This window comes from Ylistrum balloti, unplaced genomic scaffold (genome assembly GCF_031769215.1).
Source record: "Ylistrum balloti isolate Yb309-2 unplaced genomic scaffold, AGI_CSIRO_Ybal_v1 Utg370416, whole genome shotgun sequence".
Taxonomy (NCBI): domain Eukaryota; kingdom Metazoa; phylum Mollusca; class Bivalvia; order Pectinida; family Pectinidae; genus Ylistrum; species Ylistrum balloti.
The window spans coordinates 722,363-737,697 of NW_026782282.1; the positions used below are offsets into that span (position 1 = coordinate 722,363).

The 15,335-nt window shown below is 35.0% G+C and overlaps 1 protein-coding gene across 1 annotated transcript in view; it reads right to left on the reverse strand.

The window, feature by feature from the left end:
- Positions 1–12,881: 12,881 nt before the first annotated feature.
- LOC132554570 (VPS35 endosomal protein-sorting factor-like) overlaps positions 12,882–15,335 on the reverse strand; it is a gene marked incomplete at its 5' end in the record, with an annotated part of 29,820 nt that continues 27,366 nt past the window's right edge. The window contains one exon of the mRNA XM_060218895.1: positions 12,882–14,679. Within this exon, the coding sequence (XP_060074878.1) occupies positions 14,581–14,679 (99 nt within the window). The remainder of the gene's footprint in view (positions 14,680–15,335) is intronic.

Genomic DNA, 15,335 nt, shown 5'->3' on the forward strand with positions numbered 1-15,335 from the left:
TTAATGATACTGTAGACATTTACTGATACTGTATAGACATATACTGATACTGTAGTCAGTTACTGATACTGTGTAGACAGTTAATGATACTGTAGACAGTTACTGATACTGTAGACAGTTACTGATATTGTGTAGACAGTTACCGATACTGTGTAGACAGTTAATGATACTGTAGTCAGTTACTGATATTGTGTAGACAGTTACCGATACTGTGTAGACAGTAACTGATCATGTAGACATTGAGTGATATTGTGTAGATAGTAATTGATATTGTGTAAACAGTTACCAATATGGTGTAGACAGTTATTGATACTGTGTAGACATATACTGATACTGTAGACAGTTACTGATACTGTAGACATTGAGCGATATTGTGTAGAAAGTTACTGATATTGTGTAGATAGTTACCAATACTGTGTAGACAGTTATTGATACTGTGTAGATAGTTAATGATACTGTAGACAGTTACTGATACTGTGTAGACAGTTAATGACACTGTAGACAGTTACCGATACTGTGTAGACAGTAACTGATAATGTAGACATTGAGTGATATTGTGTAGATAGTTACCAATATGGTGTAGACAGTTACTGATGCTGTGTAGACAGTTAATGATACTGTAGTCAGTTAATGATATTGTGTAGACAGTTAACAATATGGTGTACACTTATTGATACTGTGTAGACAGTTACTGATACTGTGTTGAGAGTTACTGATATTGTGTAGATAGTTACTGATACTGTGTAGACAGTTAATGATATTGTAGACAGTTACTGATACTGTAGACAATTACTGATACTGTGTGGACTGTTACTGATATTGTGTAGACATTTATTGATATTGTGTAGATAGTTACTGATACTGTGTAGACAGTTAATGATACTGTAGTCAGTTAATGATACTGTAGACAGTTACTGATACTGTGTAGTCAGTTAATGATACTGTAGTCAGTTACTGATACTGTAGACAGTTACTGATATTGTGTAGACAGTTACCGATACTGTGTAGACAGTAACTGATCATGTAGACATTGAGTGATATTGTGTAGATAGTAATTGATATTGTGTAAACAGTTACCAATATGGTGTAGACAGTTATTGATACTGTGTAGACATATACTGATACTGTAGACAGTTACTGATACTGTAGACATTGAGCGATATTGTGTAGAAAGTTACTGATATTGTGTAGATAGTTACCAATACTGTGTAGATAGTTAATGATACTGTAGTCAGTTACTGATAGTGTGTAGACAATTACTGATAGTGTGTAGACAGTTACTGATACCATGTATACAGTTACTGATATTGTGTTGACAGTTAATGATACTGTAGACAGTTACTGATATGATGTAAAAAGTTACTGATATGATGTAAAAAGTTACTGATATTGTGTAGACAGTTACAGATACTGTGTAGACCATTACTGATACTGTGTTAAAGGTTACTGACATTATGTAGATAGTAACTGATATTGTAGAAATTTACTCATATTGTGTAGACAGTTACTGATACCATGTATACAGTTACTGATATTGTGTTGACAGTTACTGATACTGTAGACAGTTACTGATATGATGTAAAAAGTTACTGATATGATGTAAAAAGTTACTGATATTGTGTTGACAGTTACTGATACTGTAGACAGTTACTGATATGATGTAAAAAGTTACTGATATTGTGTAGACAGTTACAGATACTGTGTAGACCATTACTGATACTGTGTTAAAAGTTACTGACATTATGTAGATAGTAACTGATACTGTAGAAATTTACTCATATTGTGTAGACAGTTACTGATACTGTATAGACATATACTGATACTGTAGTCAGTTACTGATAGTGTATAGAAAATTACTGATACTGTGTAGACCGTTACTGATATTGTGTAGACATTTACTTATATTGTATAGTTACTGATACCGTGTAGACAGTTACTGATATTGTGTAGATAGTTACTGATATTGTGTAGACATTTATTGATATTTTGTAGACAGATACTAATATTGTGTAGACAGTTACCAATATGGTGTAGACAGTTATTGATACTGTGTAGACAGTTACTAATATTGTGTAGACATTCACAGATACTGTAGGCAGTTATTGATACTGTAGACAGTTACTAATACTGTGTAGATAGTTAATGATACTGTAGTCAGTTACTGATAGTGTAGACAATTACTGATAGTGTGTAGACAGTAACTGATACCATGTATACAGTTACTGATATTGTGTTGACAGTTATTGATACTGTGTAGACATTTACTGATACAGTAGGCAGTTATTGATACTGTAGACAGTTACTAATATTGTGTAGACAGTTACTGATACTGTAGACAGTTATTGATGCTGTGTAGACAGTTACTGATACTGTGTAGACAGTTACTGATATTGTGTAGACAGTTACTGATACTGTAGACAGTTATTGATACTGTGTAGACAGTTACTGATACTGTGTAGACACCATGATTTATTTTCCTATACTTTTCTATTGAATATACAATGCTTTACAAACGTCTATATGATCTTCAGAAATTGATGGAGTTTGATTATTTTTTAAAAGTAAATATAAATATATGCAAGTATTTTTGTAAATATTTCGTATACCTACCAATCGAAAAGACTATACAGCTAATTCACATATTCAGTGCCAATACATTACAATAGACAACCTATTTACATAATTTTGGTTGGTTTGTTTGCCGAGTTCATTGCGTGATCAACATGCAGCCAGATCATTTCCATGTGGTGTTCCTTGTAACAGCTGGTAGTTACCTTACTGAACAACATACTTGAGGCCTGCCACATACCATCCTGAGCAATAGACACTGCGTAGCAAGAAATGCTGCATCACACACCTCCAATATAAAATTGCATATTGCAATGAATATGAAAGTGATTTCATCCACTGGGACACTCAATCAAGACCCCCAACAGCTCCTGTTGATAATGAAATACTGCTTGTTATCAAGTTTGGCATGTATAGAAGTAGATGTCTTAGTAATTCTCTATACCTTAATGCAGTTATTAATGCCATAAAGGACCATTACTGGACTCAAAAATATATCTACAGCAGTAAAGCAGATCTCCGTAAACAGCAGTTTGAAGTTGATTGGAGTAAATGGAAGCTCATTCTGGAACTTTAGTAAGTCTTTCCAGGAAATTGTTCATCTTCAGTTACAATATATTTTTTTTATTGGAATTATACTATTAGTAATCTACTGTTTTACAGTGTAATGGCTTGTCAAGACCCCAACATAATTTGCCTATAAATTTTTGTCCACTTAAAAAAGGTATTTTTCTAATACAAAATTTATTAATGCTTCTTCTGTCTTCCTATGCTATTATTCTTCAAATACAAAGCTGTGTGTCTCCTGTCCAGAGTACCCCCCCCCCCCCCCCCCCCCCCCCCGCCCCTCTCTCTCTCTCTTTCCCTCTCCCTCCCCCTCCCCCTCTCTCTCTCTCTATCCTTAACTTCCCATCTCTTCTTTTCTCTTTCCCTGTCTGGCCACTCGGATAGAATATTTAAATACATGCATATATTTGAGCGTTGGTGTGTGTACAGAGTGTGTGCATGCGTGTGTAATATGGTGTGTGTGTGTGTGTGTGTGTGTGTCTTGTGATACATTGTAGATAGCATAACTTATATGGTATGTACATTTTATAGAAATTAAAGTGGTTAAATGGAGTCATACATGCAAGTCTGATGATATTGATGATCATAATGATGATGGATGAATTATGTTATTGATGATGATGATGATGATGATGATGATGATGATGATGATGATGATGATGATGATGATGATGATGATGATGATGATGATGATGATGATGATGATTGTTGTGATGATGAGGATGATGAATGCAGCAGCATTGTGTATCTGTAATGATTTTCTTGTAATTGTATAACTGTCTACAATGTATTAGAAAATAAAAAAAAATCAATCTCCATCAGGCCTTTTCTATATCTAAGTGGTCAAAATGAAAGCCCTGCTCAATCCATCCATGACAAATTATACTTAGTGAGACTGTTACTTAATTTAACACATATATTATCAATATTACAGGGTTTTCCATAAGAGCCGGTCACCAGCCAATTTGACTGGCTACTTTGATCATTTGGCCGCCTACACCAATCCAGTTCCGTAATAATGTTCCGTACACGACTGCACGTACACGGCAGGCCAGCCTCCTACTTTCACTACACATCCTACTACTAACAAAATTATGGAAAACCCTGATATTACCAAGAGAATTTGTGACATGCTAAATTAAACTACAGTCATAAAATCCTTGTGCAAGGGGAGATAATTATAAATACCAAAGGGAGGTAATATTTTATCTAGTGATCAGGCCAATTATTTAGCATGTTATAACAGTGACAGCAACTGTAACAGCACTACAGATGCATTTAGTCTGACCCAGGAAGCCCCTTTTTACTGGAAAGGTTATGTTATGTTTATTGTGAGTGTTTACATACATATATATATATATATCCATATATTTCTTTAAAATGACCTTGACATCGTAAAGGGATCTTTGTTTTCAATATCAAGACTGAATTTGCCTAATATATTCATTTCCAGGTTAATTCTTAAATAATGATCTTACCTCAACTGATGCTGTGGATGGCCTAACCTTTCCGAGATGACAGGTCAAAAGGTTCAATTTGATCCCTAATGGAATGTTAAAAATTTAAGGTATCTTGATTTTCATTATCATACTGCTTTTGACAGCTAACATTCTTTTTGCCATCTAATAGAAAATCTTATCTTTCAGTGGTATTTTTTCCAGAATATTTGGAAGTGAAGGACCCCAACAAGAATGTTCCATTTTAGTTACAATGACCAAGAAAACCAACCTAATTAACAGGTCTCCCTTCATCCCATATGTAAGTTAATGTATACATGGTGACTTTTTCTCTCACCCATTGTTTTTCAGCTCATAGCTAGTCCTGAGATTTTGTCTTCTTTCATTTTCTGTTAAATCTTAGGTGAAAGAGTAAGTGGGGGTCTTTCGTTCTCTGTGACCAAAGCTAATCCCTTTATTTCATTCCATTGAGGAAAACACATACTGCATCTGAAGTTTGAGAATTCATTTGTTCTCCGGTCAAAAAGTGGACAAGAATAATTCAGGTTTTTTTTTAGTTTGCGTTCTTTTTGTTTCCAAACAATCTTGGCATTACATTGAAACTTAACTAAAAATGAATTTTGTGTTTATTTATCATTTTACTTTACATTTTTAATAAGTCACTTTGAACTTTCATGGAATATCCCAAAAACCTATAGGAATCTTCTTCCACCCTTCAATGATTTCATAAAATGATGTTCTATATTCAGCAACAATTATAATAAGCTGTATGAGAGGGAAAGCAAAGGATGAAAAGAAAATGGATGCTGGATACACATTCCTGATAACGTGTTCTATGAATGCTTCAAACTTCATACCTTAGTGAAATGCAGACCAAACATCTCTACTTTGGACCACAAACCACACGTTTTCAAGAAGGGTATTGATTCTATGGAAAAAGAATTGCATTGATCAAGAACGTATTTTAATGTATTCTTGTAACCTTGACATTTGACCCATAAAATCCTCAGAATGAATTACTCTTGGTCCTAATGTAGATAAATGAGTTTTTCTTTGTGTAAAGTGTAAGTGTCCTGTTTGAATAAATGCAGTTGTAGGTGATGACATGATGCCCCAGACACTTGGGTTATATGTATTATAACCCTCCACCCGCCCTTGAGATTACAGCAAAGTAACAACATGTCTAATATATAGGTCTTGATTCCATACCATATCTAGCAATAAGCCATGTGATGTCATACAACATAGTAAAAAATAGTCTGCCCCAACCCCGCCATTAACCCTGGTTTTAGGCTCTGCCCCCTCTCCTACCCTTCAATTGACCTTAATTTTAGGCTCTGCCCCCTCCTCTCCCCCAATTGACCTTGGTTTTAGGATGCGTCCCCTCTTCTACCCCCCCCCCAACTTTCCGGATTAGTATGGTGTACAATTTCAGTCTTCATTATCAATGACATACATTAAACAATGCCCATTTAAGTTTTTCTATTACTTCCCTATGCACTTAGCCTCTGACCTTGCCCTTCAATAATCTTCCTCGTTTAATGACCTTGACTGAGCTGTCGTTAATTAGGTGGATATATGAATTCCCATCCTTCAATTAAGTGCAATGTATCATATTTCTCGGTTAATTGACACACAGACCAAAGTCATTGTATGAGAACAGATATACCACAAAGGCTTTCTATATTTTATGCCAACTTCTGCTGAAAGTATACACCAAAGCCTACTAATTAATGGCTGCCTTTCAAACTAGATCCAAAACCACAATTTTCCCCAATAACAAACCAGTCACATCACTTCTCCTTATTTTCCACACGATCAAGTAAAAAAAGATGGAATTCCGATTGTGGAGAGTACTATTTTTTATTTATAGGTGATGTTTGGAGCCACAGTCAATTCCATTTCTTGGAATCAAAATGCATTTCAAAGTGAGGGAAATCTAAATTATCAAGGTAGTATTTGTAAGTTATAAGTCTTTTTCTTTTTTTTTGTTTCCCTTTTATGCTCTGTAAAAACGGCTAAAAAAACCAATGCTTCATTCCGCTAGAATTTCATCACAGGTTTTGTGACATGCTTCCATTACACTAGAATTCCTTAAAAGTGGCAATCAAACGTATTTTGAGATACAATATTATTATTTCCTTGTGGCGAAATATTACTATTTTCATAAAGAAATAGGAAATTAAGTTTCATGATTTGACAAGCACTTGTTGAATAGGCAAGGCTATTTTGGAAGTATAGGTGCGTAAAAATCGTAGAACAATTTCCTGATGTGGCTTACTAACAAGAGGCCCATGGGCCTTAACGGTCATCTGACAAAAAGCAAGCCAAACCTAGAAAGTGGGTTGAGGTCATTCATTTGAACAAACTTGGTAGCCTCTCCTCCAAGCATCTTACAGGCCCAATATCAGCACTCATGGACTTTTGCTTGTTGAGAAGAAGTCGTTTGTATATTTTAACATATTTGACCCCTGTGACCTTGAAAGTGGGTTGAGGTCATTCATTTGAATAAACTTGGTAGCCTTTCCTCCCAGCATGCTACAGACCCAATATCGGCACTCATAGACTTTTGCTTATTGAGATGAAGTCCTTTGTATATTTTAACATATTTGACCCCTGTGACCTTGAAAGTGGGCCAAGGTCATTCATTTGAACAAAATTTGTAGGGCTCCATGCCAGCATGCTATGGGCCAAGTATTAGCCCCCTAGGCCTTCTAGTATTTGAGAAGAAGTTATTTAAAGATTTTGAAACCTTGAAAGTTGTTCAAGGTCATTCATTTAAATAAACTTGGTAGCCTTTCCTCCCAGCATGCTACAGACCCAATATTGGCACTCATAGACTTTTGCTTATTGAGATGAAGTCCTTTGTATATTTTAACATATTTGACCCCTGTGACCTTGAAAGTGGGCCAAGGTCATTCATTTAAACAAACTTGATAGCCCTTCATCCCAGCATGCCACAGGCACAATATCAGCAATCTGAGCCTTTTGGTTATTGAGAAGAAGTTGTTTAAAGATTTTAACATATTTGACCCATGTGACCTTTAAAGTGGGTCAAGGTCATTCATTTGAACAAACTTGGTAGTCCTTCAACCCAGCATGTCACAGGCCCAATATCTACACTCTGAGCCTTTTGGTTAATGAGAAGAAGTTGTTTAAAGATTTTGACATATTTGACCCCTGTGACCTTGAAAGTGGGTTGAGGTCATTCATTTGAATAAACTTGGTAGCCTTTCCTCCCAGCATGCTACAGACCCAATATCGGCACTCATAGACTTTTGCTTATTGAGATGAAGTCCTTTGTATATTTTAACATATTTGACCCCTGTGACCTTGAAAGTGGGCCAAGGTCATTCATTTGAACAAACTTTGTAGGGCTCCATGCCAGCATGCTATGGGCCAAGTATTAGCCCCCTAGGCCTTCTAGTATTTGAGAAGTTATTTAAAGATTTTGACATATTTGACCCCTGTGACCTTGAAAGTTGTTCAAGGTCATTCATTTAAACAAACTTGATAGCCCTTCATCCCAGCATGCCACAGGCACAATATCAGCAATCTGAGCCTTTTGGTTATTGAGAAGAAGTTGTTTAAAGATTTTAACATATTTGACCCCTGTGACCTTTAAAATGGGTCAAAGTCATTCATTTGAACAAACTTGGTAGTCCTTCATCCCAGCATGTCACAGGCCCAATATCTACCTCTGAGCCTTTTGGTTAATGAGAAGAAGTTGTTTAAAGATTTTAACATATTTGACCCCTGTGACCTTTAAAGTGGGTCAAGGTCATTCATTTGAACAAACTTGGTAGAGCTCCATGCCAGTATCCTCTGTGCCAAGTATTAGCCCCCTAGACCTTCTAGTATTTGAGAAGAAGTCGTTTGAATGAAAAGTTTACGGACGGCGCACGGCGGACGACGACGGACGAAGCATGATGACTATAGAAGGGTCCGATGACCTAAAAAGGTAACAGTAATATTTTATATTAATTATGTGATGGTGTAGTATATATTCAAAACTAGATAAATTGGCTCTGAATTTACGTAACAAGTAATAAAAGTCTTCAGGAGGGGCATGCGTTAATTTGTATATGGTGGTTCTTTACTTGTAAAAATATAACCTGTCTGATGGTTCTGAACAAATGTAAGGCAATATTTCAAGTAATATTTAAAGGAGGTAAGGTTATCTACTGTTCCAAACTTCAGAGCTACATTTGTAAACAACAGGATGGTACAAGAAAAATCACAGAACTTTATCTGTGACCTTGAAAGTATGTCAAGGTCAACTCTTTTTGAAATATGTCAAGTGTCTCCTCTCTTTGAAACTATATCAAATATACAATATTTGCAAACTTTGGATCACAAGTCACTCAAAGAAATGCAGTATTATCCCATATTCCCCACAAACATTTTGTGCTGGGCTACATGGAATGTAGATTTTTACTTTCTATTAAAACTTTTGGGACAACATCTGTCAAGTTACCGCAGAAAAGGGAGCGACCAATTCCAGATAACTTTATTTGCTACCTGGCTTCTCAGCTAGTTAAGTATTTTTAGCCTAGATACAGACAATGGACATGGTTTACAACTAAAACTTGAAATTATTTAAATATCATTAGATGTTTTAACATTTTAAGCCGTTATCGTAATAAAACTAGTGTGAATAAGTAATTACAACACAATATTGATAAATGTTTCTCATGTTCGAATCATCAAATATTTCCCCATTTTTTTTTTTTTTTTTTATTTTTCTTTGAAACTTAAAGGCAGTACAACTAGCTCTAATTCAATATATTGCCTTCTGATGTACAGATCATATGGTACTTTCAAATTATCCACACAATGGTTGCTGGCCAAGCAGAGCAGGTGGGATATGTGGAAATACTAGTTTCATTTGTAATAGTTTCAGCCTACTTCAATATCATGTTTATTATAAAACTTGTTATCTAATTCTTTGTTGTCTGATGATAGACTCTTCATTAAAAATTGATAAAATGTTCTGATCAATAAAAGAACAAAGAAATGTATACAATTTAAATATTTATTCTTTAACGTGCATTTCAAATTTTAGTACAAATTATCATTTGAAATAAAACCTAAAAAAGCACCATGTTAATTTGTAACAGTAAACTTTCAAACATCAGAACAGGCTGGTTACTACAAATAAATACAGTTTATATACCAATCGGGTATTAACAATAGCATATACTGTACATGTTTGTATGAACTGTATGTAAAATGACAACTAAATACATTTAAATTAAGTTTAACAGACTTTATCTTTCTTGCAGTACTTTTTTAACCTATATTATTATCAATTACTGTAAACAGTTGGTAATTTTTTAAAGGTTACACAATATAGATATTACAGTGAAAACCATGTTTATATACAACACGTCATCAAATTATCTATATTTTATCTACAGTACAAAGTAGATAAAAATTGTGTTCTTACCCAACGCTGTAACTGTATTGAAAATCAAACATCATTAGTCAATTACATGTTTTTGACAAATTTAAGCAGCGGAAATTCCATATAAAGCCATTTCTTTTCCCCCTAAAGACTTGCTCCTTACTTCAGTCTATCAATAAAAATAACTTTCAGATTAGAAAACCTGAAACCTGTTCTGAAGTGACAGACATATCACGCCTTTAGCAAATTAGTTACAACTTCGGCTAATTATCATAACTTAAATCGTGCAATACCTATAGCACAAACACAGCACGCGACTAACAATCGGTGATCCATGAGGGTGAAACGTGATATTTTGTTGATTTCATTGGAAAGTACAGACATTCTATTTATATCGGATGATTCATGAGTAGGTGTAAGGCATTCAATAATGACATCACTTACTGAAAGAATCATCAGGCAAGTGTTAAGATCACAAAAAAGTCATTCAATAGCAAGCACAGCCTATGGGGGAGGGCATAGTAACGAGTCCTTGCTACACTACAATGTCTGCATCGCGCTGTCCAACATGCATTGTCATTATCGGGCGCATTCGTTACGTCAGAGCTCGTCTACAGTACGTCTGCCGCAATGAGCATTTTAATAATATCCCGTATATAATCACCAAAATGCCGAACATAACGGCCAAAAATATTGCCAAAAGTCGAGACGGGCACAAACCAAATATTTGCATGGACACTCTTTTTATCTTATTAAGTCAAAGATGTCGTGTACGAGTCTCGGATTTACGCTCAACATTCTGTTGGCAAACTCCGAAACTCGTTGAGTTTTCTTCAACCATAGGCAACATCTAACGTGCGGGACAGATATCGGCCACCACAGCTCATACTTACAATTGCACCATCTACAACAATAATCTTCGGACGTCTTCCTGCATGTGTTTTCACGGCGAAATGTACACCATGGGATTTCATTATGGCGGTAAACTATGTAAATAATAAAGCAACTACTTGACCAATCATATTGCGGTTGTTAGAAGGTCACAGGGTTATAGAATCATCTGGGGTACCAGAGAGGGGAATCGCTGAGTTTAACAAAGAGACTTGGATAAGTTCAGACATAGACGTATATATCACATATATATGTCTCTGGTCCAGAGAAGATTTTTTTTTTTTGAAAAGGGATGTTTTTCTTATTTCTTATCGTAGAAATGCATTCAATTTTAAAACGTTAATGTATGGATAAATATGAGCATGAATTTTATGTAATATGTTTTGAAATCTGCCAGGAACCTGTGGGTTCACTGATGGGGTAGATGACACTTTTTTTGTCTTTAGTTCATATTTTTGCCCTAATTTTATTGAGTTTGAATTTTCGTGTTGTTTTTTCTAGATACTTTTTTCAGTTTGTTTAATTGTGAAACAAATGGTCACAACCACACAATGGCAAACTCGCTAGTTAAGAACAGGGAGGAAGAGGCCTTGGAATTTAATCACATTTCGGAAATTCTCAGTCTTTTAAAATAAACAAAGAAAACACCTTCATGTCAAGAGAATCTTGTTCAAACTTCAATTTGACGAAGCTAAGGCAAAATGAGAATAAAAGAAAGATCTACACGGAGACTTCTGAGAAGAACAAGGAGGAGATTGTTTCATACCTGCAATGTTTATCTATGTTATAAATATTGATAAAAAAATATGAAATATAAATTGTTTGTGTCCTAGAAATGACGTGAAGTCAACAACATTTAAAACATTATGGATATTTGTATTTTTTAGGTAAGCTGACATATGTGTAGTTGCCCATAATTTCAACAAGAGTTCCTCGGAACTGTATGTGTCGCCTGCATAAAGTGTCACAGTCACCCAGAAATCGAACTGGATGTGCAACGTTCAACTATAAACTTATAATACCAAATTTCATTTCTATAATTCGAAGCATAAAGGGAAAACTGCGCAAAGCAATATTCCTGAGGAATTTTCCAAATTCAAAGGGACATATCACTGCCAAGAAAGCAGTGAATCGAACCTTATCTGTAATGATTGACCATGAAACCATCCATTTGGAGAACTTTCAAAGGGTTTACAGACAGCCAGGAATCAAAAAGTACCCTTCCAGCAAGAAGCCATCTACCAAATTTCATTTCTATAACTTAAAGCATAAAGGAAAAAAAAATATTCTTGGAGAACTTTCAAAGGGACATATCACTGCCAAGAAGGGTTACAGACAGCCAGGAATCAAACTTAATCTGTACCCTTCCAGCAAGAAGCCATCTACCAAATTTCATTTCTGTAACTCAAAGCATAACCAAAGAAAGTCCAGAAAACAATATTCCCTTTTTCCCAGAGAATTTTCTAAGTTCAAAGGGGCATAACTGCCAAGAAGGGTTACAGACAGCCAGGAATCAAACTTAATCTGTACCCTTCCAGCAAGAAGCCATATACCAAATTTCATTTCTATAACTCAAAGCATAACCAAAGAAAGTCCAGAAAACAATATTCCCTTTTTCCCAGAGAATTTTCTAAGTTCAAAGGGGCGTAACTCTGCCAAAAAGGGTCACGGACAGCCGGGAATCAAACTTAATCTGTGACCTTGCAACAAGAAGCCATATACCAAATTTCATTCTGATAACTCAAAGCATAAGCAAAAAAAGTCTGGAAAACTTTCGTGCCGACGCTCAACAACTGACAAAGTGATTCCTAAGGGTCCGCCAGCTCTGCAGTCGACACAAAAACAGGCATGCCTGCTATATATATTAAAAGTAATAATTAGGAAACTAAAAGTTCAAATGACACATGAACTAATGCTATCTCCCAGATGTTATTTTGTACATACCTGAGAAAATTAGATAAAAGACAAAAACAAGATTTTATTTTGCATTGTTTTATTGCACATTGTAAAAAATAAGAGACAATTTATCAATAACTACAGCACTTCAGTACTGGTGAAGCCAAAAAAGTTTACTGTAAACATTCTTCATTTGGCGTAATCAAATTTAAGCGCAGTATCACTTTTCAGTAAGTAAGCGCAATGATTAAAAATTCACACATTCACAGTAATCACTACATTATCCGCATATTTTTACAGTATATTCACTAGATATTGTTTTTATATAATTAATATTAAATATAGTTTTATATAAAAATCAGTTTTAAACATGATATTTAGCACAACAATACATGTTTGAAGAGTCAGGACAACCTTCCGAAAAAACATGGGTCTCGAGCAAGCAACAACAATAGACACTAGATCTTAACAGATTGAAATTGGCAATACATGTATTAGGATGTACGTTACCTATATAGATATATAACAAAAGAATCGTTGTCACTTCCAAGACCTCCAAATCTATTTCTTCTTTACTTTAAACAAAAATACTGGTAGACATCGGGATATCTTTGAGAGAAACACATCTAAATCACGATTCGAATTTTACACTCGCCCTTCCAGAAATTCTCCATCTGTCATTCATTCAATCATCGTATGTTTACAACATATTTACGATACACCCATACTTTGTTCTATCACAACTTGTTATGTAGCATTTTCCCAATTAAACAAGTTTCTTAACAAATCTGTACTGAAATGGTCAGTGAAACAGTAGCTTCTCTTAGTGTAAATAATTCCTTCAATTAACGTAGCGATGCGGGAAACAAAAGTGGAGTCAATCCAAACCTGGACTGAAAATTGTCAATCAACAGTAATTCAGTCCCTGAAAAGTAATTTCAGAATTGTATACTTCTTCACTAAATATATTGTCCGACTGGTAAAATTTGTTGGCGAAAAGTCTTTTCCTTCCATCAAAACTTCATACTTTGTACATCACAATACGCTTCACACTGTTCATCTATCTAATGAGGGTTTTGAAACAAACTTCTTAAAAATGTTACCTTTATAAATTCAGTGGACTCTCATCACAAAACTTCTCACCCTCCTCAGTATCTAAACACCATAGAAATTGAACTAATGGAATGTATGGATATAGGACCTGATCTTAAAGCACTCCTAATGTCTGGTAATATCGCAATACCTCACTGTAAATAGTAAGTGCTGTATGTAATGTTACACTATATCTATAGTGCCTAAACAATTTTTTGGCTTTCATATTGATGGCTACAATACTTTATATTTGACAAATGCTGAGATATTTAAGAATCTTACCTATGAAATTTGAGATTTGAGACTATCAGGAGTCGATAAATATGACAATGGACTTGCAAAATGATAATCCCAGTCTTGATTCCATACTTACTGGAAATATTTTAGCCTCTGCATTCACTCTAATGATTGTTAATTGTATAAAAATCCAGATTTTATTTAAGTTGACACGTGAAAGCTCTGCTGTTGAAATTCCAGAATGATTGTCTAAATAAAAAATTCTCTTGTCTCCTTAAGCCAGACAGAATAATACTTTACAAGAAAAAGTCGAACAGAGGTCGCACGATAAAGCCATTCTCTACTCTCTGACGATATACCTTTAGCAGTCCAGAAGTGAACCCCAATAGCTGACCACTTACAATACAATCTCTATATATTTATCTCTATTTGGTGGATCAAAATGTTTTTTCAGTAATCTCTTTTTTATGCTCGAGAATCCAGTGGAAGTCTCTTCACCAACTCCTCCAGAGCTCTATCTCCAGTACAATCAGCCTTCCTCTTCACTAGATCATAACACCGCACCTGCAAATTATTAAATTTTTAAATTTAAATTTAAAAAAAATTAAAAAATATTAAATCTAGAACAATTAATTTTTTTACCTTGTTGTGGTAACCATTTGTGATTTGGAGGAAAACACAAGTGTGACAGAAATATTTAACTTTATAGTAGATTTCATTTAAAAGACACTAGAGTAGAAATACAACTTGCATGACAAGAGAAAACAGTTTGTTTGTTGACTGGGTTTATCACCCTGTAAACATCCAGTGTCATTTTGAGGCAAGTCTTATTTTAGTAGCCGGTGGCTACCACACTGAACAGTTTAAGGTAGAACTGTCACATGCCATCCAGAGCAATTTGGGTAAGGCATCCCGACAAAGACACAGGTCAGCACAAAAGGGGCTGTATTTCACACACTGCTACTGGCAGGGAGCATCGAACCACACACCTCAGATCTCAATCAGAGGTTGTGTCGGCCAATGTTATATTGTCCAAGATATAACAATCCCATGCAAGTACTGTCTGAGCTCTCATAATCACATGATAGTACTGTCCAAGCTTTCATAATCACATGATAGTACTGTCCAAGCTTTCATAATCACATGATAGTACTGTCCAAGTGTAACAGGGTCGAAATTATTAAATGATTAAACTATTGTATTGCTTTGTCCATGAAACC